The sequence below is a fragment of the Rhipicephalus sanguineus genome, chromosome 9 (assembly GCF_013339695.2).
Source record: "Rhipicephalus sanguineus isolate Rsan-2018 chromosome 9, BIME_Rsan_1.4, whole genome shotgun sequence".
NCBI lineage: Eukaryota > Metazoa > Arthropoda > Arachnida > Ixodida > Ixodidae > Rhipicephalus > Rhipicephalus sanguineus.
The window spans coordinates 7,553,790-7,580,889 of record NC_051184.2 but is presented as its reverse complement, the minus strand read 5'-3'; the positions used below and the strand labels follow the sequence as shown (position 1 = coordinate 7,580,889).

Genomic DNA, 27,100 nt, shown 5'->3' with positions numbered 1-27,100 from the left:
GAAACATGAAAAAAAAAAGGGGGGGGGGGAAACGTGACGGAACACTTGCTCGCAGCTATCGTGCTGCTCTCAAGCGTGCAATCCGTGAACAACGAGGTCGTCTGCAACGCGACTGAGGCCAGGAGGAAGCGGCAGAGTGTTTTGATGGTGGGCAGGGGCGTAGCCAGAATGTTTTTTTTTTTCGGGAGGGGGGAGGGTTTATGGGGTTTTCAACCACTCTTTATTAGAATCGTTCGTGTGTGTGCCTATATATCCACATGCAGAATTGAAAACTTTCGGGGGTTTGAATTTTTACATAACAGCGGACACACGAACATATATACATTAAAGGGGTCATGAACCACTTTTCCAAGTAATGATCTAATGGCCTCAGTATCGGAGTGTACTGCCTCCCGAATCGATTGCCGCAAAAATTTCTCGAATCCGTCAAGAATCAGCGGAGTTACGGGGGTTTGGCGCACGCTCCCAGCGCTTTCTCTCTTTTCTCGTGCCGGCGAGCGCACTGGAAGCTAGACAGGGAGGGATGGCATGGGGGAAAGAAGTTACGCCAGCGCGCGTCATGAAACGCGATCGCTCTCCCGCTGTGATTCGCTTGCTCGAGTGCGGCTACCGTGTACTGAGGAGTGCGGCGCCGGCAAGTGGCGGCACCCCGCGGCAAGAAGCGCATCTGATCCGAACGCCGCTCTCGATTTACGTCGGCTATCGGCCAATAAGCATGCTATGTCTCTTGCGACGTACAGCGGACAGACGCCCCGCCCACCGACGAGAGTGAGAACCGGCCTCTGTTTGAAAAGAGGGTGCCTGGGGAAACGGCAACTTCGCGCTCCGCTTGTGGCCATTACGCGGCGCGCACGACTGTAATATTTGGCAGAGCAGTTCATAGCCGTGTCAGCTTTCCGCAGGATGTGTTTTTTCAATCAGCCCAAGGGGTGCTTCATGACCCCTTTAAGGGGGTCGGACCCACGGGCAGATCCAGAAGGGGAATCTGAATGTCCTGCAACCCCCCTCCCTCCCCCTTCATTTTTGAATGTATGAATGAGTTTGGCCGTTGACGCCCCATACTGAGCTTTATAGGCATCGGACTTTCCATATGCTGACCCCCCCTTCGAAAATATCCTATATCCGCCCCCTTGTCGGGATCCCTCTGAATAAATTTATACGCCCCTGATCTATATAAATCCTGTGGCCTGTATTAGGCAATGCACAATGGCTCTGTCTACTATGCGAGTATGCGAGGAAGCATGTGCTCACGCCGCACCCTTCCATATGTTGAAGCTGCAGGTGACTTGCCGTATAGACGTACAATTGCGTCCTTCTATCGGTTCGTTTATATCTAACGGAACCCCAACGTATGCATGCTTATAGGACGTAGTTTCATCCTGCAGCTACTTCGTATGTTTTAGTTATGGCGTCGTCGACAAGCACAGGAGGAGGAGACCCCGCACAAGGCCTCGCATCCAGGTCTTCGCGCGTTAATCGCTCTTTTACTGTCGACGGCTTGTGTGCCTTCATCGGCTCTGGGAAAAGACGCGAGTTGCCGCGGAGCGGCGTCTTCGCATTCCCACGTTTACTACACGGGCAGCCGCCCGCGACCATCGTACAGGCACGGCGCGTAAGAGGTGTTGCGAAAACCTGCGACGCATGAGCGAAGTGACTGGTTAAGACCAGGGGCGTAGCCAGAATTTTTTTTTTTTTTTTGGGGGGGGGGGGGTTCAACCATACTTTATGTATGTTCGTGCGTGCGTTTGTATGTGCAAGCAAAACTGAAAAATTTTGGGGGGGGTGTTAACCCCCCAACCCCTCCCCCCCCCTGGCTACGCCCCTGGTTCAGACACATATACCCCCCTCCTCATGTTTCCTACATTTGATAAAAAAGAAGAAAAAGACCAGCGCAATTGTAATATCTCGAACTCTAAAAACATGTACACCCTTCAGGGAGTCTTTTTGTGTCCTTTCACATAATTCCTTTCTTGAAAACTTGGCCCTAAGCCGCTTTCAAAAAAAAAAAGCCATGACATTTCATTTTTACTTTTCTATCCTAGTAATGGACCTTCTACTGAAAACCGAAAAAAATAAATTACGGGGATACGCCCACGACAGGGGCGCAGCCAGAATTTTTTTCGGGGAGGGGGGGGGGGGGGGGCACCTTTTTGATTTGAAGTGGAGGTCGGGCAGGCAGATGTGATCGAGCGTCTTTTTGTGCTCTCTTATCATGGCAAAAAAAAAAAAAAAAAATTCGGAGGGAGGGGGGCACGGGCCCACGACATACAATGAAATCACCAAACATAAGTTGGGAAGGTGGGAATTTGCACCCGCTCTCATTAGACCAAATAGAGTACAAGCGGTCACACTAGGACAACTATACAGACACAGACTCATTACTCACCGGCACAGATAAAAGAATGCTATGACATATAGAAGACACAGACACTTATTTGCAAGACGTGCAAGAAAGAAATATGCACACTTGAGCATATCCTCTGGGAGTGAGGGTCGTCTGGCCCTGGCATTTCCCGGGAACGGTGTGCAGGAATGATTAAGTCACACTGTCACACGACCACATACCCCAAGTCCTGGTTGTCTAGTACGCCCGTGACAGGGCTTGACCTCCCGGTCCCGACATGGGATTAACCAGGCAGGTGGCAACACCCTGTACAGGACCTGAATAAAGTTCTTTCTATCCATGCACCGGAAGAGGAGTTTTCAAAGAATACTTTATTGGTCACAGTAAACCGCTCAACGACTCATTTTAACTGCTGTGATCTACGATTGAGTGGCGAAAGCTCCGAGCGCGTACATTCTCGACTGGCCTGCTCTCCCCGTTCAAATAAGTTCATAAATTCAACTGGTGATTGGAGCCACTAATTAAGGTACGCGGCCTGAGGGATCGAATCCCCCATCCTCGAGCTACCACGGAGTATTTCGACGTAACAAACATCGACGTAGCCAGAAGCCCCCTCCTCCACCTCCCGCCCCCCGAAATTCTGACACACACAAGCACACACATTATAATATATATATATATATATATATATATATATATATATATATATATATATATATATATATATATACAAACTTCGCCTTTCTTCGATCCGGTGATTAATAAGTATATGAGGTGCAGGCGCACGTAAACAAACAAAAAATTATATTTATTGACGTTTCGATCGGGACTTGAATAAGACCCGGGATATATATATATATATATCCTCGCATGAAACAGATTGCTAGATACGCCTCCTGTTACCGGTGCTCAATTCTGTATCAAATCTTGCTCAAATTTTGCAACGAGATAGCGCAGCATAATTCGAATGTGCTATCTTCCAGCATTCATTTTTGTCCGACAGTCAGCCTGTGGGGTATGCCATTCCAGGAACGTGCAAAAGGCGCAAGCCAAGGTGACGCGTTATTAGCATCGCTGCAGACAGACGAACACCTTGAACCCGCGCAACCTTTTCACCTCCGGCAGTCGATCCCGAGAGCGGAGCGCCGAGCTTAACACATGCGATGCAGTCTATAGTGTGTAGACTCAGGCACATGCCATGTGCTTAAGCCTCTGTGCCGCGACGGTCGTTGCGTAAACGCCTCGGGCGTCGGCGGGCTTAGGATGCCGCATTCGCGCATAGGCAATTATATGAATACAAGGCGCAGCGCTGCAACGTGACGAAGGGTGCTGCACGGGTGGCTGGCAGGCGTTCAGCTTCAGCGTGCGAGTTTGCACGTATACCCATAGGAGCTTTTTAAACCTCCTTGCGTATACCTAGCTACTAAGCCTAGCACGACACGCAGGGCGAGAACCCTCTTCTTTGCTTCACAAGGTTTTTTTTATGATGATGATGATATCCTCTTCCTGATGGCTCTCATCCACAGATGGGTATAGACCAAGAACCTGGAAATAGGGTGTTTAAGGTAAAGACCAGGGGCGTAGCCAGAAATTTTTTTCGGGGGGGGGGGGTTCACCCATACTTCACGTATGTTCGTGCGTGCATTTGTATGTGTGCGTGCATATATGCGCAAGCAAAATTGAAAAATTTCGGGGGGGGGGGGGGAGCCCCCCCCCCCCCCCCTTGGCTACGCCCCTGGTAAAGACCTACGAAGCTAAAGGAAACTTTAGACTAAAAAGTGCACATCGAATGAATGAAAATACTAAACGAGCAAGCAGTCAGACTATCAGAAGGAATTTATGACGGAGATAGCAACCCACGTGGTGATATCATAGAGTTTCTTACAATAATTGTATGAAACTTTATGGGTGATATCATCTGGATACGAAGCCATATAAAGAATCGATTTAGAAAACTAACTTTTCTTGGTTAACTCTGCCTCCTCCACTTCGCCATCCTCTTTCTTCCAGTGAAAATAAAGACATTTTATTGATTTCGATTTTTTTTTCATAACTCCCAAACAGTTTTTACCTAGCTTTAATTGTGCTGTTCTACAGTTTCGTGCATTGTCTCCTCCTCCGTTTTTTCAGCCTACCTTGTGCTTTGTTGTTATGCTGTACATCTTGTGTTAATGTACTACATGCACTGTCATTTCGCGTTACCGCATCTTTTAAATATTCATACTTTTATTCGTATCTTGTCCTGCAGATGAGTGTCTTCACTTTATTGTTTATTATTACTATAACTATTTCTTAAAGCGTGTGCCAGCTGACAACGTTATTATTATTATTATTATTATTATTATTATTATTATTATTATTATTATTATCATCATCATCATCATCACCTACGTAAACTGGCTCTTCAGAGCTCTGAAGACGTACACCACGATATAACCTCCCACAATACAGCGCGGGACGTAATTCAAAGAATAAAGTTGCTGTACACAAGTTGACTTGCTGTGTAACCTACAGAGTTTCGCTGAACCTGTTAGAAACCCTGTAGGAGAGACGAGTGTTGCGCGCAGGAGCACCAGCGGGCTACATCAAACAGCGCCACCACATGTCCCCGAAGCGCCAAGAACCGCCACATACGAACATGCAACTTCGAGAAGGCAAAACCGGGTGCATTGGCCCCCCGAGAGCGATCAGCAAGCGGTCCATTCCGAAAGATGCGGGGTCATTTTGGAAACGATTGCGCCCGCCGGGTGAAAGGGAAAACGGCCCGCCCATGCAGTCGACGACGGATGCGAGCGCAGCAGTGAAGCAAGGCAACATTAACAACAGCTCGAGCTGCCAAGAATCGCCACTGACCGATGCTGGCCAAGGTCAGCGGTTCCCCGACTTGTATACCTAGAAGCAATGGCGCCTCGGAATGCGTGGAGAGGTCGTCTGTCCCTCGCTCTCTGCTGAGGCCAAGATGATGCACGCAGACAAAAGAACGCGATCTCGAAAACAATAAATTGATGCTTTGATTAAGGCTCGAGTTGATACTATTAATTCATAAATGTGCTTAGGAGGCGCCCCCCAGTCTAGCCATAGGTTGGGTATCCCTATCCTTATCCTTATCCTTGTCATACGAGATGTAGATTTTAAGATATTGTACACAGAAGTTTACAGAAAGCTTGGTCTAAAGGAACACATACATGACACGGTCTTCCTCGAACTACCAGCTCGATCGAGCTTTCTGTAAGTTCTGAATTCAACCCAAGCTATCTCGAGAAGGCAATGATTGACAGCCAAGTTTCAATTCCTAAACTATACAAAACATTCACTGTAGATGTGGTCGACCTCACCTACATCAAGCATAACTCGATCGGCTTGCTCTTCACCTTCAAAGACATCTGCAATTATTTGCACTGTACTATTCACGCGATCTGTATGGTTTTCATTGAAAACTTTTTCGCAATTAATTTTGATAGAAAAAAAAATTAGCAGACACTGAAGCTGTACATGGTGAGCCTAGGGAATCTTTATCCATATAGGAGCAGATCGAGCAGTCTTTGTTCAGCTGACCACCCTCCTCCGTCCTAAATATATATTTATAAAAAGACCGAAATTCGTGAAAAGAAACTATACCACCACTCAGCCAACGCACAACACGACAGCGCCATATGTTTCCGACCATTCCGCACTCTCACTACTTTCTTCGCAAAAGGCCAAAGCAAGAAGAAAAATAAGTAACAGATGCAAGAGCGAAACGAAGAGTCCGGAGCCTCCTCGCAGCATCTATCCAGCCTCGCTGCCGACGCGGCAACCTCACGCAAGAGCGCACGACTATCAAATACGGATGAAGAGAACGAAATGAGAAGAAACAAAGCGTTAAAGAAAAAAAAGCGGCCAGACCAGACAAGAAGGCGACGTCATGGCGTCTCCCTTGCCTCCGGTTGCCCTCTCGCCCCTTACGGCGAAGCGAGAAGCCAGAGAGGCCACCAGTTGCGGACTGGAGAGAGAAAAAGGAAGTGAGCTGCCCCGCTTCGTCCTCGTCGGGGGGTGTCACAGAAGTAACTTGCGCGTGCAGCTACGCCACCATCGCGAACCAACATCGTTCGGATTGGATCACTCGTCGCTGCCGTGGCAGCTTGACTACAACCAGCTCCACTGGATAGTTCAGACGCGCCCATTGCCATCGGTAACTTTGCGTCGTACGGCACCGCACCTGCCTCTGAGACCCAAGCTAGTCGTGTAAAGGCGTTCCTGTCGTCAGCAGCATCACCAACGGTGGGTGACTTCTTCAACCTCGACTTGTACACTTTTCTTGACTCTCCGATGCACGGAATTGCGCCACTCCGTAACGGGCCACACCGCGTTCGTGGTATGGTTGAGTCACTCGCGTTAGAGGTTTACAAGTCCCTCATCCACGATGAGTGACACGCAAGTGATTGAAAAGCCATCCGAATGCAGCCAGTAATCGATACGTTTATACCGAAAGGGGATGTGTGGTATCATTGAGTTCTACCGTCGTGGTGCCACAACTGGAGTCAGTGCACGTACTACGTTCTGCTCCAATGTACTATTTGCCCGCGCCATAGGTCGGCAAAAAAGTTGGAGCTCACTCAAACTCACTCAACAAATATATTCTGCTCTGAGGGCTCACTCGGACTCAGACTCACCAATGTTTTCCTCAACCGGACTCACTCGGACTCAAATTCACTAAAATATTACTCACCCGTACTCACTCAAACTCAGACTCACGGGCCGATCTGAGTCTGAGTGAGTTGACTCATGAGTGAGCTTGCTGACCTATGGCCCGCGCCAATCTATTCTAAACTCTTTGTGAACGACGACTGCTTAGCAGGGAACCACGATGTGATGAAACACGTAAATGCAATGTGCACAGATGACAGGGCTAAACACAATCCAGCGACAAAATATACAACTCTGAGCCACGGCGCGCTCGAACCATTCGTACGGTTACCTCCACGCTCACATCTCCGTTCATTCTATATAAGACGCTTGAAAAACGTCGACGCTAAATTACTGCTTTAATCAAAGTACCCGGTATCACTTGGTGCATTATGCTTAACGCAAAATACAGTGTCCCATCAATGATCACTCTGCAGCGTCTGCGTACACAGCCAATTGTTCGGAGCAGAGCTTCTTTGATCCATTGTCCACGTGAAGTTTCTGCACACTAAAACCGTACAGCATTCAACACCTTGACCGAGCATGGGCCGTATCCGAAAATGCTCGACCGTGGGACGTATCAGAAAATACCTGCATTTTTTTTTTGAGTGGAACCAATTAATGCGCTTGTCAACCACAATTGAAAAAAAAAAAGCAGTTGTCGAGACGCAGCAATAATTTGCAAGCGCTGTTTAGGTGTGACGTCACCAGAACCCTGATTATCTGGCTGATCAGCCTGTACATCCAGATTGGCATAATGGTTTAACGATAATCACTCAAACTATGCTTAAAGGACACTACAGATAAAAATCAATTTTCCCGTATCAGTAAATTATCCTTTCACAATATCAAAAGCACTACTCCTGCCGCGAGAAGACACTTTGCAAGCGAAAAAAGGTGCAAAAACAAAATTCAGGTGGCGGCGCCACCTTCAGGTTCCTGCACCAACTCGCTGTGACATCACAGATTATGACGACGTCTACGAAGGCCTACATAATTAAACGTGTACGGGTAAAAAAATGAATTACGTTGTGTTCTAACGGAACCAAATACTTAACATGGCAAGCTTCAAGAAATTATATTAAGCCAATGTGGCTAAAACGCGAAAGACAGACCGAACTCCCGTGACGTCACACGTACATTCAGGTGCTCAAATTTCGGCGCGAAATACAAAAACGCGACTTTCACCTTAATTTTTTCCTTATAATAATGAACATATGACGTTGAAATAAACGGAAATGGAGTTCTCAAATAACTAATCAGTCTAAACATGTTTATTATTTCACTTCGGTGTCCGCTTAAAAAAATACATATCCAGACAGCTTTATTTGCTGTTCGAGCAGCGGAACTGAAAACGAGGGACAGAGAAAAGACAGTCAAGGACGACGCTGCACCAGCGTTAGCTATGAACCAACTAGCTCCGTTGCATACCGTAGTGAGCTTTAATTGTCAAAGCGTCACACGATAAGCACCCGGAGCTTTTCGTTTTCTTTTTGCTTTTCTTGCTTTAGAAAGCCATCAATATTCTCTTCCGGGTGAGAGCTTATCGGTCATCCGCTATTTCAATCTGGCAGGCCGGTTACGAGTCTCTGCCCGTAAGCCAAAACTCGTTCTCATGCCAGTCAGGTGCCTATTTGCAAGTGCGTGACCAGCGCGAAGGTGTGCGCAAGCTGCTCGACAATTTCTCCCTAAACAGCATAAACGAATACTGAAGTCGAGGATGACCGTGCCCGGAGACCAGAGCAGGTTCTTCTGGGACAACGCTGTGGTGTTCTTGAGACGACCACATGTCCTAGCAGACGTTAAAGTCGCGAGAACAACTTAAAGGGGTACTGACACGAAAATTTTCAGTTGTCGTTTTCTTGCGTTAAATGAAAGGCCAAGACCTCAGGAGCCTAGAAAAGGTAGTGCTAAGCGCGAATGCAACCTGAAAAAGTAATTACAGTATGTTTTTCAAAGCTGGTTTCAGTTCCTACTGTATCCTGACGTCACAACACGGTATGAGCTTCTTTAACGTGCTGCACAACATATAGTGACTTTTCCACGGCCGCTCCGCACCGTGGCTCCGTTGGTGACGCAGAAGCGGCCATTTTGAATGTTTTGGTGACGCACGTGCATCCATTTTAGAGTTTTTAGTACCTGACGTAATCACAACTAGCCAGACTACTGCGTGAAGTCACCAGAATTAGTACTGTAGCCTGACGTCAAGTTAGTGTCGATGTCGGTAGGTGCGCCATGGAAAAATTGACTTTAATCACAAAATAAAATATCTTATCAGCATTTGCTGAGCTTCACACTTGCTCAGAGCCGTCTCTGCATACTGGAGATTCGTATGGCAGAGAAAACTCGCCTTCGAAAAATGGTGTCAGTACCCCTTTAAAAAATGTGCAGCATTAAACCGTCTTCAACGTATGGTTTAGGTATATGCGCATGTATTGGGGATCACCATTCAAAAGGCGGTGGGCCTGTAAATAATTGACAAGCCCTCCACACTCCTTTTCTTCTTATTGGCTAAGCCTCGTTATAAATCGGTGTGGTCATTACGAGAATGCAAACAATTTTGTATTGTTCCCTGGCCCCTTGAGCAGCTTAGAATATATTTTACAATACGCTTGGACAATTAACAATAATTAATCAGTCAACTTTTATGCTCTTGCTTTAAATGCAAAACTTTCAATGGAGAAATTGTAGTCGAGCCCAGCAACATATATCCAAACAATTATTTAGTCTAAAAGCGCGCGAGACAAAAAGAAAAAGAAAGCACATGACTATACCTGCTTCTGTGCATCGACATTTAAAACATAGTGCTCTCAAATACACCAAGAACGAATGATAGATGATAAACATATACCGATGACACGAATAGGCTGCACGAAATAAATAAAAAAGAAGATACATGATCACCACACCCGTCGTCTCTATGCATAGCCGTCCGCCGCCAAAACTCCCTCGTCCTTTACACTGTCTGTCAAGAGTAAAAACACGTGGCAGAGTTTACAGAATTTGCGTCATTTATCGCGTATCCCATGGTTCCGTTTGCTTCATCGCTTGAAAAGATATCTCGGCAAAAGAGGAAGCATCGACCCATGCTTGCATCCAGGGGGGATGTTCGGATGTCCTCATAAACGTTTTAAATTTGCGCGCGTTGTGCCGTGCAGCGTAAAGAACGTCACAACTCATGAAGTCATTCTTCCCAGCGGTAATTATGTTGTTGGAACGCTCACCGCGACTTGAACTTACTATTATTGATTACGGATCTGTGAATCATTGTCAGCATCGATCACCGCGTCACAAATTGAAGAGCTGACCATGCAGTTTCATGCTAAGATTTTAGTTCTTCTGGTGCGAACCTGCGACACAGCGTTGGTTGGGACCCCACAGATGAATGCGGCGCGTCTTTGTCCCAACAAAAGCAAAGAAAAAAAATTCAGGAGCCCTTCCTCCGTCGGGAAAATAGGGGCATGCGAAAGTTGGCGCGTGCGTGTCTGGCCTGTCATATTTATTTATTTATTTATTTATTTATTTATTTAATTGTTTCTATCTTTCATTTTACCCTCGGTAGAAGCGAAACGGCTCCGATTGGTTGCGGGCGTGATGTGGGGGCGCGCCTATGGGGAACGTGCACTGAGCTGGTGGCGCCGCTGTGCGGGAGCGAACGAAACGAATTGGCGTGCTACTTGCAGCAGCCGCTCCACGAGCCGAGCCAGATGTTCTCTGCCCGAGCCGTGTCACGCCGTTGGAGGAGTTTTGCAATGTCGCGCATGAGTTGCTGGATCGTCAACTGCGCTAATAGATATAAGGAATGCCATCCTGGAACAAAGTTCTCTCGCTCTGCGGGGCGAGAAAGCCTCCTAGACCAGCGGGAACGGTGGATTCGCAGCGTACGCCATGTGAAGTAATTGATCCCGTGCATGGTTATGAAGTACATGTTGTAGCTAGTTCGCTGTGAATTTACGCTTCACGCAAGTGAACCGGTATTTTTACAGTGCGAACCGAACCGAGTGGCAGCCGGCAAAGTGGTCTCGGGTCTGGAGAGTACATTTTGTGTGCGGAAAGTCATCGACAGATCCAGCTTCTCCCTCGTACGCTCCTGCTGTTTTTCCGCCGACGTACCGCAACACTGCGGCGATAGCTGAAGTTTAGCAGACTCTTCACTGTCGACAAAAGCTACAACTGCTGCTGCATGCTTGCAGTGGCCTTCACACCACCCATATACAGTTGTAGTGAGCTCTGGTGATCAGCCTATAGTTGCATAAAGCTGAAAAGTTACACCCGGCCTCCGGGCGGTACGATTGAAAAAGACGCGTTTTTGGTGTTAATACTCTAAAGTAATTAATGCTGAAAAGTAAACATGCATACCACAGAGCGCGAGCACTTAAAGTTACGTACATCAGCCAACAGTTATCTCGCAGTTCACGGCGATGACCATATTGTCAAATTACTTGACGCCGTCGAGCTATACGTGCGTTATTGTTACGCGGACCGTAGTTCTGACAATTTGATAGGTACATAAAGGCGAGCATCATTCAGTCATACTCATTTGCAGAGAAAAATGTTACTCGTACGCCCTATACGTATAAGCAGGTAGCGCAGTTCGTAAACGGGAACAGTGAGAAACAAGAGCCGGATGCGTGGCACAATGCATCGGGGACCGCTCCAATTTTAATTTTTATTACCCCTGTATTGTATTTGCCCCTTGACAGCGCTGCGCATGCAAGAGGTGCTGCGCCACGCTGTTTTTATGCTACGTGACGGCTAAGATATCGCTTGCAAAGATGACAGGTAACTGATTTACCCAAGCACTCATGCAGCCCGAGCAACATCCACAAACGGAGCTGCAGCATAGAAAGCTTCGCACAATTGTTACGGCATCACTAAATGCAACACGGGAGGCGATCATGCGTACTAATTGCGCCGATCGCACTCGGTTACCCTCAAGACAACATCTCGCTACAGCACATGTTTGACGTTAATGTAATCGTTTACTCAGTAATGAGCAGGTAAAATGATGAAAAAGCGTGCGCACAAACTTCGATGATGACGGCGTATGCTTCCTGATTCACGTTGGCCTGTCGCACGCATCTCCCTTTCAGAATACTCTCTCCGACCGTGCTCTCTTCCGTCACGTCGAAAACGTGCCTGCTGCGGCATAATTTGTGTCCCTTCTCCTCGTTGGAGGCTCTAAAAAACCCTGCGCTATTTACGCCCTTGAAGCCGGCGCGCTTTGTAACACCAGTCGCCGTCGCGCGCACGCACGTCCACAAAACGCGGGCGCAATAGAAGGAGAGACGAGATTTCGTAGCACGACACTTGACAACTGAATGGCCACTCGCGGCGCTGACGGCGCGCTGGCGCACTGCATTGTCGCGCCACCTGTAGGTGCCGCACGTTTCCCATATACGCAGTTGGCATAATGCCTAATGACTCACGTTCCTGCGCCGGCGCCGGAACGTGAGGTGATGCGTTCATATCCAGGCAGCAATGAAATGTGGCAACGTGAAATGCCAAGTGACGATAAAAGATCAGATTGCCATATCAGAAACGGCTGGTCGCCGAGAAGCCCACGATTGAGAGAGCATCAATTATTGGAAAACGACGCATACAAGTACGCATGTGACCGGAGCACGTTGGAAGGCCGCATTTCAGTACAATCGCCGGCGCCGGGTTTTTTCGCGAACGACAACGACGCCAGTGAAGTCTAAGTCATAGCAAGCCTCGCTTGAAAACAACGTTTGCGACAAAAGAAAAGAGAGCAATAAAAACTACGCCTTTCTACCCTAAACTCCAAAACAGCGGGGGTCCTTTATTTACAGGTGAACACGATGAGCGGCAAGACGGTGTTCGTGACGGGCGCAGCTGGCTTCATCGGCAGTCACACGGTCATCGAGCTACTGCGAGCCGGCTACAGGGTCATTGGAATCGACAACTTCGCAAACGCTGTCCCAGGTATGCACGTGTACCATATGGCGCCAGGAGTTTACGGGACGCTAATTATCCACGTCGGTCCCGAGTTAGGGTGCGCATGCTTGTACTGAGTAGAACTTTCATTTCGCGTAGCTCGCATATCGCAAACATTTGACACCGACCGCACGCAAACGAATATTTTTCTAAAACATAACTTAAATCGGACGTCGCAAAACTTGGAAATCTGTGACGTCATGATGACGTCATCACGTAATGATTTTTTGCATCACTCGTGCTGACCCCGAAGGTCGATTTTCGCGTTTGATGCATCTAAGGCTTTAGAGAGACTAGAAATATTTAGGTTTGTTCCAACTCGTAGTCGAACCGGTAGAGCCCGTCATCGCCGCAATGCTTTCAAAGGAACACTAAAGAAATTTCTTTCGTATCAGTAAACTACCCCTTAACAATACCGAAATTGCCTCTTTGGCCGCGAGAAAGCTCTTGGCAAGGCTGAAAACGCGCAAGAAAATGCAGGAGGCACGCCGACTTGAGTTTCCCGCGCGAACTCGCCGTGACGTCATAGATTCTGAAGGCGTCGCGTCATTCACTAAGGCATACGTGAATCTTAAACATCAGTCACGTTGCGTTCTAAAGAAACCGGGACTTATAAGCAAGTGGCCAATATACGAAAAAAAAAAAAAGATCCTCGACGTCACTCTGACCTCCGGCGCCGGCTAAAGTTCCCGCGCGAAATTCAAAAATAAATGACTAAAACGCGTTCTTTTTGTCTTTCATTTTTGTCTGCTCAAAAATGAAAGTTTTTGACCTTCGTTTTACCTCCAAATAGTTGACCTACGAATGAGAAATCGACGACACAGTTCTCACGCACTAACTTATTAGCATTAACCGATTTAGTGTCTCACATTAGTGTTCCTTTAAAGAACATTTCACACGTTGCAAGCCGGTGAAGAGGGTGCAAATGTCATTCATAATTATTTTGCCACAGAGTCATCATACTTCCATTGATTTCAGCGCTATTCGGCAACATCCTTTCCACACTAGCATCCACTTGTGCCATGCATACATGTTGCGAATCTAAATAGGAATTTCAATCCTCCCTTTTGCCTGCAGTGCGATGCATGGCAAAAGCACACCTTAACACACCATAAGTGTACACCATAAGTGTACACCATAAGCACACCAAAAGCACACCAAAAACACACCATAAGTGTATATATTTAGGTCTGCTGGCGTAGCTTCTCTACTACAGTATCGGTAATATTCGCCGTAAACACAGGTGAGAATGGACAAGCGGCCAGTTTGGAGCGGGCACAAGAGCTGACGGGAAGGACTATGACCTTTTACCAGTGCGACCTTCTCGAGAAAGCATCCTTGGCGAGGATATTTGACAAGGTATGGACCAGATGTGATTTATGGTTACGCACATAGCAGCCGATGGAGGACCAGAAACTTGCTTATTATCCAGGTGTTTTTTATAGTGTATGTTTGTTTTTCACATACACTCACTGCAGAGCATGCTTTGCTCACAAATACCTACAAAAGCATGCAATATACGTGAAACTAAAGCTACATCACAAAGAATAAAAACCGTTCTTTTGTGAAAAGGGGCAATTTAAGATGCCACTTAATTTTTTGCTATAGGAGAACCAAATTTTACTCATGGTATTTAGCATAAATTTCAACAAGTTGGTAGCCCTGCTGAGAACACAGTCAGCAGCAATGCGATCTAGTACGATTCACACTTAATTAATTTTCTGTAGCACAAGATCGACTTCGTCATCCATTTCGCTGCCATGAAAGCTGTGGGCGAGTCCATGCAGAAGCCGCTGTTCTACTACAAGAACAACATCGTCAGCACCATCAACCTGCTCGAGGTAAGAGACTGCCGTGTGCACAATACAGCAACTTAGTATGTATACTTAGTACATACACCCCCCCCAAACTGACGCTTCTAGTCAATACATTGTGCCAACGTCTCATTACAATGAATTAACAAGAAGACAGAGACCCAGCTTATTTTCTGACTCACAGAAGCTTTAGACAGGAAGAGGTGCACCTTGTCTTGAAATGTGCACAACTCTGCACTGACAATTCGTGGCCACACAAAAGGCAAATTTGCTAGTGCTTTGTAAGCCACTAGCATTTTTTTGCATAAACTTTACTCTTCGTAATTGAATTTGGTTTTTTAACAGGAAAGTGTTCTATGCCGGGGCCCACCAAGACTTCAGTGACGTATTTCCGTCACGGAAATGACGTCGAAAAAATTTACACAATCAGATGGCAAAGAAAAAAAGGTTCCGTCAAAGGGCATCAAACCCACGACCGCTCGGTCCGCAGCAACAGATGCCTGGCACGCTAGCCACTGCGCCACGGTCACAGACTCTAGAGGTACAAACGCGCCTTTTATATCTACCACTCTCCCGGTCGGCGGGGTGGTGTTGCCCTTTGGGAGCGGTAAAGTAAAGTAATTCGTCATTACTGTGGCCTCCGCGATTAACACCTGCAACGCATTACATGTCCGTCCCATTCGGCGCGTTTTAAATAGAAGTTAAATTTTGTCAATACCTTAACACACCGCAAGGTGGCGATCTTATCCCAGCGTCTTAAAAGCGTCGGCCTCGCTCATAGCATCACACAAATCCAAACCAAAAATAGCTCTGCGACGCGCGCCTGCCTCACCTGGCTGTTACACCGTGTTCCCCGCTCATCTCGAGAAAAATCGCGGCCGGGGGGCGGCACGACACGCTTTGCGTTTCCCTCTAGTCCGGCCGTCGTGTTCAATCACATTTTAACATGCCGCGGGATGGCGACCAAGTTCTGCGTCCAATATGCGACGCTCTCCTAGCTATCACACCTCGTTCTCTGATTACGCTTTCACCGTTAACTGCTATAGCTACCACAAGATTTTGTGTAATCATTTAACATGGACGTTAGTCTTCGGGATGGAGATGTACCAGCAATCGTCAAAGTGGGTGCATCCACGTTAAACGGTGCTATAGCTACCAGACATCAATATGCATTGTGCAAACTCTCTTATATCAATGTACAGTAAACATTCAGTTACTTCTGTAAGGGCACACTTTACTTTCGTGTTATTCTGATTCCTATGATGGAGGGATCAAGCATCTTTTTTTTTCGTGCAGCGACTAAGATGCAATCATGAGGCATGCCACTGCAGATGACAATGCATTAATTTTGACCACTTGGGGTTCTTCAACACGCACCGAACGCTCGGTGCATGAGTGTTCTTGCATTTCGCTCCTTTCAAAATGCAGCCGCAGATGCTGGAAATCGAAAACACGACCTTGTGCTTGTAGCAACGCAATGCCATAGGTGCAGTGCCAACGCAATGCAGGTCTTATCTTTGTGAGGCATGTATAAAAGTGCATTGCACCCTGCTAGTTCATCACAACTGATAAATCCAGGATCTGAAGACGCAGGCACCACCCTTATTTGCAGCTGTGGCTGGAAACAACACACAGGAGGGTGCAAACTCCCACGGGAGGTTCATACATCAATAATAATAATGTAATAATTGTTGGGGTTTAACGTCCCAAAACTGCAATATGATTATGAGAGATGCTGTAGTGGAGGGCTCCGGAAATTTTGACCACCTGGGGTTCTTTAACGTTCACCTAAATCTAAGTATACAAGCCTCTAGCATTTTCGACTGCAGGTCAGCAGTAGAGCACCTTAACCACTAGACCTCTGCGGCGGGTCTTCATACATAAATAGAAAATTTGTTTCCATTTACAATTTTTTGCAGGACCTGCCGGTGGCATTACTGAGCCCGATACAACACAAGGCTATTTCTTCAAGCACATAGAACCTTTTCTGTTAGGGCCAGTAAACAACCCCGATGTCCAAAAATTGTAATGAAAAGAAATATGCACACTTTTGCTATGTGAACATGCTGCCGCAAGAATTTTGCGAGTACGTGCTATAATAAGGAAGTTACAGGGGTTAGAACATCCGTTCCAGCTGGTTTCAAATTTTCGCGCGGCCTCACCACCCTTCTCCGCCACATGGAGGAAAAGGCGTAGCCCGTCGTCGTGACTCCGCCCACTTCGGCAACGTGACACGACGTCAGCAATTGACGTCATGGGTGAGCAATGCACTTCCGCTTGCTGCGGCTCCTGGTTGTTTATTGTTTATATTGTCGCACGTGCTTCGTAACTTGACGGGCAGTTTTCGGCTCTTCACTATTTTTAAACCATTGTGACAGTTCACAATGCAGCAGGAATGCGTGCTTGCTTTCCGAGACGTCGAAGGGGCGCGAGAGAAAAGCCTGGAGAACCCCGCTTGCCACGCGAGCAAGCGCGACCCGTCCGAGCTACCGGAGATTCCCCTCTCCCCGCTCGATTTGCAGCCGGCAACTGAACAACGCTTCGCCTCATGTAGAAGGCGAAGTGCGTGCAGGTGCTATGCAATGCGATGAATATACGCGCGCCGTTAGGCCGGTGTTGTGTATGAAGTGAAGAAGTGTCTTGTGGAATGTGTTGTCATGTATCCATCGGTCATAACTGTTTGTGTCACTGTAGCGAAGACACAAATATACAAAACAAATATTATGCCTTAAGGGCAAGTCTATGTCGCAAAAAAAAAAAAAAAATATACGCGCGACAACTGCGTGGCCGAAACCGCATCACCGCAGGGCCAAAAAACAAGGCGCAGTTTCGTAGCGGTGGGTGGGAACAGGAACTGACGTTAACCTGACAATTGTTTGTTGAGACCTGGTCTAGACCAATCGACGAGCTCAGTGCTACGTCAACTCGGCGATCGCCGAGTTGACGTCACTGCGCGTGCGAGGAGGATTGGTCAGGCGTAGGAAAGGAGCGCGGGAATTGTTTTTCGAAATGAAGGGTCTGCGCGGCGCGCAGCGCTGTAATATTCGGAAAACGTGATCGCCGCGGTCTACTGTACGGATTAGCGAGCTTGTTTGGCGGGTGTAAAAAAAAAGTCGCAGCCTGTTTACGGGCCCTTTAACCACTAGACCTCTGCGGCGGGTCTTCATACATAAATAGAAAATTTGTTTCCATTTACAATTTTTTGCAGGACCTGCCGGTGGCATTACTGAGCCCGATACAACACAAGGCTATTTCTTCAAGCACATAGAACCTTTTCTGTTAACCTGATAAACTTTGCATCCTCAGCACGTCATGCTTGTGGATGTTTGACAGCACTAACCGTTTGCATTTTTTTCAGGTCATGAAGGAGCACGGAGTCTACAGCATGGTGTTCAGCAGTTCTTGCGTGGTCTATGGCAACCCACAGTACCTGCCTATCGATGAGGCACACCCCATTGGCAATGTGACAAATGTGTATGGCAGAACCAAGTACGCCATTGAACAAATGCTCGAAGACATCTGCAAAGCTGAGAAGGTGAACTGAGCACCTGTGCTGAGCGAATTAATAATGTGTACAAATTACCGTATTTACTCGATTGTAACGTGAGGGGTAACTTTTCATTGCATCCAGGAATACAAAAATAGAATTTCAGTATTCAATTGTAATGCGAGGGTCGAATTCTGGTAGCAAAAATCTGGAAAAAAACTCGCGTTACATTCGAGTAAATACGGTATCTGCCTCACTATCCTGGTTGTCACACATCACAATTTTGCTTATAAGGTTAAACTTTCTATACTTTAACAAACTTTTATACAATGAACTAGTATCTCATTTACAGCTTGTCCGTTCAACACCATGTATCCTAAACCTCAACATAATCAGCAATGTTTATAAATGTTCGAAAATCAATCAAGCTCTGCATAAATCAAACATGCCCCAAAAGTTTTCAATTTTGCATGTATATGCATACATACATACATACATAGAAATGGAGGCACAAACACACATAAAGGGTGGTTGAACCCCCCCCCCCCCAACCCACCCAGAAAAAATTCCTGGCTACACCCCTCGGGTCGAACATCAACATAACAAACTAAGGTGTTCATTTTACAGACTTCATTATACTGCGGCTCAGCTGTAATCAACTCCTACATGACCCCCTCCTCTCCAGGCACCTTTGTGCTTCCTTAGAAATTTTCAAAGGTTACAGGGGCTTGAAGATGCCTCGCACTACAGTCGGTGATATGTCATGCCTTCATTTAAGTGCAGCAACGTCTAATTAACGTAACTACGCACCTTTTTGCAGCAATGGAACATTATAGCTCTGCGCTACTTCAACCCCCTTGGTGCTCACCCATCGGGAAAGATTGGCGAGGACCCCATCAGAGCTTTCACCAACTTGATGCCAGTCATTGGGGAAGTCGCACTTGGAAAGCGAACGGAGCTGGCTGTCCTGGGGGGTGACTACGACACCGAAGATGGAACAAGTTAGTGAGACGATGTGATCCAGTCAGAGCTTGCATGTGCAACCAAACGGTGTCAATGTGCAGGTGTAAGAGATTTCATACACGTCATGGACCTTGCTACCGGACATGTTGCGGCCTTGGAGAGGTTGGAGCAGAATCCTAGATACAAGGTATAGTGGTTTGGTGTTGAGATCATTACTTCTGCAAATTTTTCAGGTGTCAAACAGTAATTACAAAAGCAGAACTGGGATAACAGTGCAAGGTCTAAAGGTCTGAACAATAATGGGAACATATTTAAAGGGAGACACTGGTAAATTAAAAAAGCAAGAAGTTTTATGATATACTGATGAAATTTTCAGGCAAAGCCTGCTAGAAGCAGATATGCAATCTATTTTTTCCTTCTCTGAAGTAGTTTTTGAGATATTTAATATATCTTGAAAAATCAATTTTCCCAACTCTTCTGCAATTTTATCACAGACTATCCAAATAAAAAAAATTTGTCATAAAAGATATTATAATTAATTAGTTTTGTTTTCTTACTACACCAGAAGATAACGTGAACAACAGCACAGCACAGCATGTAAGAGAACAGCACCTCTTTCCGGGGAGGTGGGGGAGGCGTTGCGTTTGTGAGCGAAAAAAAGGTCATGAAGCTGACTTATGTAGAGTGCAATAACAAAATAAGTATTCATCAGAACGCATTATTATGGCAGCAACAAGTTCTTTTGTACATCTACAGTATGAAAAAAGAATCATTCAAAAAGTCTCCCCATTAGAAAAAAAGGAACCTCTACGGCACTATACTATTGCAGCCGTTCATTTCAGGTTTACAACCTAGGAACTGGCAAAGGGTACACTGTGCTACAGCTGATTGATGCCTTTGAGAAGGTCACGGGAAAGAAGGTAAGCCCAAAGTTTGCAAGAGGCAAGATCTATGTCGGGAGGAACAATTCATAACTGCATGGTTGCAATTTTGTTGGCTATTGCCACACAGATTGCCTACAAGATCCACGACCGCCGCCTCGGTGACATACCAGCCATCTGGGGCGACTGCAGCCTGGCAGAAAAGGAACTGCATTGGAAAGCACAGCACGGGATTGAGCGCATGTGTATGTGGAGTTTCTATAACTGAATCTACAACATTTTGCTATGGGGCAACTTGAATGCTGGGCTTCTTTATCTGCCTTTTTCTGTTACTGTTTTAGCCTACTTCAAGTACAAATGTCACTAATTATTTGTTCAGAACTGTAAATTAGCAACATACAAATCACTAATAAGGTCACTGCTTGAATATGTTCAGAAAAAAAGCTATTAGATTTATATGCAGTTGTTATTACTGTTGCTTTTTAACCGACATTACATGCTAATAGGCTACTACTAAACCTTTGGCTCACAGACGTATTTACTGCGACCATCAACGCACCAACATTTTCTTCTTCTTGGCCCACCAGATAAAGTCATAACCTTAACATTGTTCCATTGAATTCACTGTGCGTGTTACAGAATGATGAATTTGCAGGCTGACTGTCTAAGTATGTTCATAATTCATGATCAATCATGATCACTTTGCTAACATTCATTAATCAACTGCCTCATCCTCACATTACTACTTATACATTTGTTTCCTTCCTTGCTAAAGAACTGTACTATTCTATTGATAAAAAATACCATATTTTCTTGCATATAACCCGCACCCCTAACTTTAACTCTACAAAAAAAAAATTCCATATAACCCGCACCCCGACTTTTTAAGCACATTTTTCCGTTTTTTGGTACACGTTATATGCGGGAAAATACAGTGTATATGTACCCAGTCCCGCAACATCTTGCCATGTAAGATAGCAGTGTTTGTAAATGACAATAATAATAAAAACTTCTGTTCCTTTGTAGGCGAGGATTTCTGGAGATGGCTGACAAGCAATCCTGCTGGGTATCGCACAGACAACCCACGTGCAAGCCTAAAGATTAACACCACTGAAATCGGGTGTGGAGACTCTGCGCTGGCACCGGAGCTTGACTGTGACAAGTAGCAGCGAAGAAGCTCAAAGCTGGGGAGGGAGGCTTAAGGCTTTCCGTATTTATACTATTGCTGTGCATTATTTCAGTAGGTCTCAGTACAGTCAACATCAGATTTTTCAGACCCCTAGGGACTGCAAAATCGGTTGTTGGCTGCAGTCACAAATGCAAGCCTGCAGGTCGGGTCATTTTAATGTTTGGGTTACCTGTCTTTCTTTTTTCACTCTCTTCTGCAAATAAAAGTGCAAATTACAGTGCGAAAACATCCTCTTGTTTTTACAGTGCATGCAATAACATAACACAAGCTGCAACTACAGCTCAAAATTTTTTTTTATTAAGTTAGTAAGTACAGGTCGTTTCATGCTGCATAGTTCTCATTCTTCCTCAAGATGACGAAGCCTTCCAGGACAGGTGTGAGAGAAATGTCTGTGCCAGCAAAGTCAAGGTTGAAAGCTTTTGATGCACAGCGCACACTGCATAATATGGATGTAATAATAATTTCTGGGGTTTAACGTCCCAAAACTACGATATGATTATGAGAGACGCCGTAGTGGAGGGCTCCGGAAATTTCGACCACCTGGGGTTCTTTAACGTGCACCTAAATCTAAGTACACGGGCCTCAAACATTTTCGCCTCCATCGAAAATGCAGCCGCCGCGGCCGGGATTCGATCCCGCGAACTTCGGGTCAGCAGTCGAGCGCCATAACCACTAGACCACCGTGGCGGGGCGCATAATATGGATGTTATTAGCTACTAGGATGGTATAACGACGCAGGTTGGGAAACGCAGAGATTATAATTTGATAAGGTTAACCTTGAAATGTCTGATTTGACACCACTGTAACATGAATAATATGGTACAAAATTTTACGACTAGCAGGGCAAGGTATGACAATGCCAATTAAAAATCTAAATAAGAGTTTATATCTAACTGTGCTCACATGAGAGTAGGCCCAAAGCAATGGGTTCAGCCACTGAGTCATGGTGCAGCCACCTGTTGGGTAGTGATGACAAATGACTAGGGGTGTGCGAATATTCGAAATTTCGAATATTTTTCGAATAGTGTTTGCTATTCGATTCGATTCGCACTGGAATTTTACTATTCGAACTTCCCCAAAACAAATACAGTCAACGTCCAATTGAAAGTGACCCCTTCGGATTTTCAATATGCTTCACCACATTATACTCTCGTATTGCGGCAAAGCTGCCTTTCAAGCTTTGCTACGGTCGCAAATTTATGAACTCAGGAAAACGCTGGTTCCAACATGGAGATAGATGTGGCAGAAGTGGGGGCTCAATTAATGCTGTTTTGGACCTGAAATTTGGGCAGGAAGTCTGAAAAATCGGAAGCCGAAGCTTTTTGGCATCCAAAATTCCAGATGTTCTTATATTTGACGTCTGTGAGGCAGATATGGAACTCCGGACTTGTAGGGAGCAGACCCTTGTCCGCCACATCAGTTGGGCTTCCACAGAAGTTGAGAGAGGAGGAGAGGCTGAGGAAAGGGCATCTTTGCTTATCACGTGTAAAGTGTTGTCGGCAACACTTTGGTTGCACCAAATCATGTACATAAATACAATTCGGCCTCTACATTGCCTCATTCTTGATAAGACAACTATGAAACACCACCCCGCCAATGCTTCATCAACCTAGCGAAAAGAAACACTTTCATGTTGCTATCTCATAAGAATATGCTTAGGAATCCTCTATAACCTTTTTTTCTGCAGTTTCACTTCGAAGTATTCGAAAAATATTCTAGAAATATTCGAGAAGTATTCGAGAATATTCGATTCGATTCGCACTCACTCTTCAATATTCGAATTCGCTTCGCACCCAAAATTTTGCTATTCGCACAGCTCTACAAATGACTCACACTGTCCTTCCTTCTTGTCAGTGTGTGTTTGTGTGCAGCCTGTGTAAATGGAACCCAGCTATTGGTCTTGTTTAAGCACTGTTTCTTGACAGCAGTTGGCCAATGAAAAGCAACGAGGAATAGGCAACAATATTCACTGGATGATGCCTGCAAAACCTTTAATACTCCTCACTCACCTTAAGAAGTCCAGATCTGGAAACAATGAACCACGCAAGGAGCTGCTTGCGAGACAACTCTTATGTGGCTACAAGACGGAAATCCTCCTAAAAGGATACACTCCTCGGTGGCGAGTTCTGCTCGCTCCCCGTAGGCCAGTAGGACTGGGGTTGTGTGTGTCTGAAAGCCGGTGATGGTCTTGGGCTTTCCTGCCTGTCCCACCACATCAACAGCCTGCATAGAGACACGCAGACAACTTCTTAGCCAAAGTGACAATGACTGGTTCACGCAAGAATGCATGGACACACAAAAAAATTTGCAAGTTATTGCATGCCTGAACCAGGATCCAGTTGTGAGCCACTCCAGGTTGATTTGGTCCACTTGAAGTTCTTTAAAACGAGTACCTAAATGTGTGCTTGCATTCTACCCCACTCAAAACATGGCTTCTGTGACTGGGATCAAACCCAAAACCTTGAGCTCAGCAAAGCGATGCCCACTGCAACTAAGCTACCAAGGCAAGTACCGTATTTATTCGAATATAGGTCGACCTTTTTTTCCCAAAAATGTTGCCCATAATCAGCTATCGACCTATATTCGTGACCAAAGAATCTCGACCTATATTCGCGATCAAAGCGACCAAAAGCACCGCACCTATGGCGTTCAACTGCCGCGCCTGCTGTTCTTCAAGCAGTTCCCGCTACATACGCACATTATATACCATAAAATCTGGTATAAAAACCGTACCCGTTCGCCTTTTCCGACTAAGTAACTAAGAAAAAAAAAGTTATTTGTGCAACCGCCTTTTCAAAGCCCCCACGAAATGCAGCCGCTCCGCCATGTTTGCGCTGGAACCCGTGATTTCCCTAGGTAGGCTGTGAAGTCCCTAGCCCCCTAGCCGTGCTGCCTGCCGACGCGCAGCCGCACTGGCACTGGCCTAAGGCCTCACTGTTTGTTGTTTGATCTGACGTGACGGTTCGCATTTGCAAATGCGCGGTTGCGACGGTGTCATGTCAGTAGAGCTACACAACTGACTTCAAGCGTCAAGTGATACTTTTTGCCGAGAATTCCAGCAATTGTGCCGCTCAGCGTGAGTTCGACGTAAAAGTTGATTAGGGGTTGGCGGAAGCAGCGGGACCGACTGTTCGCGTGCAATGGATAGCGTCGTGCTTTTCGCGGCCCAGCAACTGGCAGGCATGACACTCTTGAAAAAGAACTGAGGCTCCGGGCGTCAAGGAGGCCCTGCAGAAGGCCAACAGACCTGGTCGTCATACCGCTAGGTATGACATCCCGGCTACATTAAGGACCGGGTGGCGAAGAGTTACAAAGAGTGGCTTGAAGGAGGATGCTGCAATGACACCGACGGGACGCCGCGAGAAGGGCTTCCCTCAATAGGCAGTTTTAGAATAGCGTACACTAAGTTAGCGTTAGCGTTTGCCACTTAACGGGAGGCCCCAAGCGGTTAGCGTACGACGCATGTGCAGTTGCGCGAAAAGCCAACGCAAAGCTTTGCGTACGCTATTCTAAAACTGCCTAATGAAGTTGCGACGTGGGTGAAGGACGCGCGGAAAGACTTGCCAGCGGAAATTATCGTGACTGGCTTTAAAAAGTGCTGCATTTCCAACGCAATCGATGGCAGCGAAGTCGACGTCATTTGGGATGCCGAGGATGCCTGCGAAGAATCCGACAACCTTCCTTGCACATCTGACGAACATGACTCTCCCGGCAGCGACTAGGGCGCTAAGTTAATTGTAAATAAAGGTGTGCTATGTTTCAATTTTCCTGTTTCTAAAAAAAAACATGGGTCGACCTATTTTCGAATATTTTTTTTTATTTCTCGTAGAGTGCTACAAGTAGGGGTCGACCTATATTCGTGCCCGACCTATTTTCGAATAAATACGGTATATGCTAGCAAGTATATGCTATGCACATGGCAGCCTTTAGACAAATATAATGAATTTTGTTGCACTTTAAAAAGACAACATCATTCTAGCGACTGTCTGGAACAGCTTTTTGATCTAGACTGTGAGATTTCTAACAAAAATTGCCAAACTAATATCCAGAACTAAGCTTAGGCAGTGAAAAGGTACTGCCAGTGATGGAAGTGACTTTTTGGACTTTTTACTTTTTGGAGCAGATTTTGGTGCAGGGAGCAGCCATAAGTGTTTTCGGAGCAGAAAAAATTATAGTTTGGAGCAGCTATTGGTGTTTTAGGAGCGTATGGCAAAACATGCCACACAACTCCTGGAGCTCAAAGCATCACCAAATAATCGCATAAATATAATATTCATTATGAAGGGTATTTCACAGACAACATAAATTTCAAGAAACGAACAATTAAAAAAAAAGGTTGGTTATTGAGTGTGCCATGAAATGAGATCAAAGTGGTAAAGCTGAGCACCACATTAAGAAGTAACCATAGTCACATATAACTGTTGCCAAAGGAGCAGTTAATAATAGGTATGAGAACAAAGCAAGCTCGATCGTTTTCACACTTCACTGAAATAGCGTGCATATAAAGTTGGAAAAAAAAAAAAAGAGGGAGCTATACGAGCTATATGCTTGATATGCCAGTTCTTGTAGAATAAACGAGATCAGAGCCAATAAAGCTGCATACTAGCATACTAGGATGATATTATACAGATTGTTTTCGGTTTCTTTAGGGCTTGCAAGTTGATCACATGGTTAAAGTTCCTCGTCTACATTTTCTCAGTGCCGTTTCGGAGCAGATTCAGAGGAGTTACTAAAAAAGTTATAGTTTCAAACAGTATGTAGCAGCATTTCTCTTTTGGAGCAATTTGGAGCAATTGGAGCAGCACTTCCATCACTTTACTGCTGGTGCTCTAGGAAATCCACACCTCTGTAAAGATAACTTGCTCCCAGAGAGTGGAGGCACCAACACCCCACTATGTAAGAAAAGAGATGGTGATGCTGCTACATTAAAAACGAAGCAGGCTATGTCCGCGATGACAGAGCTATCAACACAAAACCTGCGGCATAAACCCCAACACCATTCCGTATGAGGAGAATCACTGCAAAATGTAATTCGTTTGCGCTTAAGCAGTACAGATGCATTCTCACCTGTCCAACTCTGACAGGAACAGGCAGTGGCTCTAGCTTCTCGTTGAATGTGACCAACATGCGAGGCTGGATGGCCGTGACAAGGCAGTACAGCAGGTAGTGGGATTTGCCCAGGATGACTGTAGGAGACAAGTGGTTCCAGATCGTCCATGTTCAGTGAAAATAAGCACGGAATAATGGACATGTTCACGCTTAGCCTTTAGGAATGAACTGCTATGCTTTTAACCCCTTCCGTGCCACGGATGAGCTGGGGTCGCCCATGCGTTTCTGGTAAATGTGGCCAAGGACGAGCTCAGCTCATCTACGATACTCGCTCTTTTCTTGCACTGCCATAGACAAGCAGGCTTTGTCTCAGGGTTTGTTATGCCTCTGGTAGATTTGATTGATTGATTCAGTGATTCATTTGATTTATTTGTTTATAACAACACATGTACTGGGAGGCGAAAGGGAAAGCCATTCAAGGATGGCTTGAAGGAGTCCTTCGCCCCCGTTTTGGAAGGCACAGGCATTTTGTTTACATTGTCGTACACTTTGACGAAACCACTAGATTAATAAAAAACATCATTAGTTATTTGCCTACACCGAATGTCATGCATTAACATGCATCACATCTGCATGATACACCAGCATACACCCAGCTGCACAGCCAAAGCAGCACCAAGTTCATTTGCATGAAGCAATTGAAATGTATGTATTGGCAAGAGGGGCCCACAGTAAAAAAAAAAAAAAAAA

General features: G+C 45.9%; 2 protein-coding genes across 2 annotated transcripts in view; one reads left to right on the top strand and one right to left on the bottom strand.

Moving 5' to 3' along the window:
• Nucleotides 1-6,332: 6,332 nt before the first annotated feature.
• LOC119404542 (UDP-glucose 4-epimerase) lies at nt 6,333-21,527 on the top strand. The gene is made up of 10 exons (XM_037671079.2): nt 6,333-6,604; nt 12,823-12,955; nt 14,211-14,326; nt 14,695-14,808; nt 18,140-18,316; nt 19,089-19,269; nt 19,333-19,418; nt 20,074-20,151; nt 20,243-20,357; nt 21,139-21,527. Exons 2-10 carry the CDS (start codon nt 12,832-12,834, stop codon nt 21,276-21,278), a joined length of 1,131 nt encoding a protein of 376 aa, XP_037527007.1. The 5' UTR covers nt 6,333-6,604; nt 12,823-12,831; the 3' UTR covers nt 21,279-21,527.
• Nucleotides 21,528-21,585: 58 nt separating this feature from the next.
• LOC119404541 (26S proteasome non-ATPase regulatory subunit 2-like) overlaps nt 21,586-27,100 on the bottom strand; it is a 31,316-nt gene continuing 25,801 nt past the window's right edge. The window contains 3 exon segments of the mRNA XM_037671078.2: nt 21,586-21,690; nt 23,410-23,524; nt 26,369-26,487. Of these exon segments, the coding sequence (XP_037527006.1) occupies nt 21,623-21,690; nt 23,410-23,524; nt 26,369-26,487 (302 nt within the window). The 3' untranslated portion in view covers nt 21,586-21,622.

Coding starts and splice junctions, on each gene's coding strand:
- LOC119404542 (XM_037671079.2), top strand. CDS start 12,832: ATGAGCGGCAAGACGGTGTTCGTGACGGGCGCAGCTGGCTTCATCGGC. Junction 12,956..14,210: donor CTTCGCAAACGCTGTCCCAG/GTATGCACGTGT, acceptor CCGTAAACACAG/GTGAGAATGGACAAGCGGCC. Junction 14,809..18,139: donor GCACCATCAACCTGCTCGAG/GTAAGAGACTGC, acceptor CATTTTTTTCAG/GTCATGAAGGAGCACGGAGT.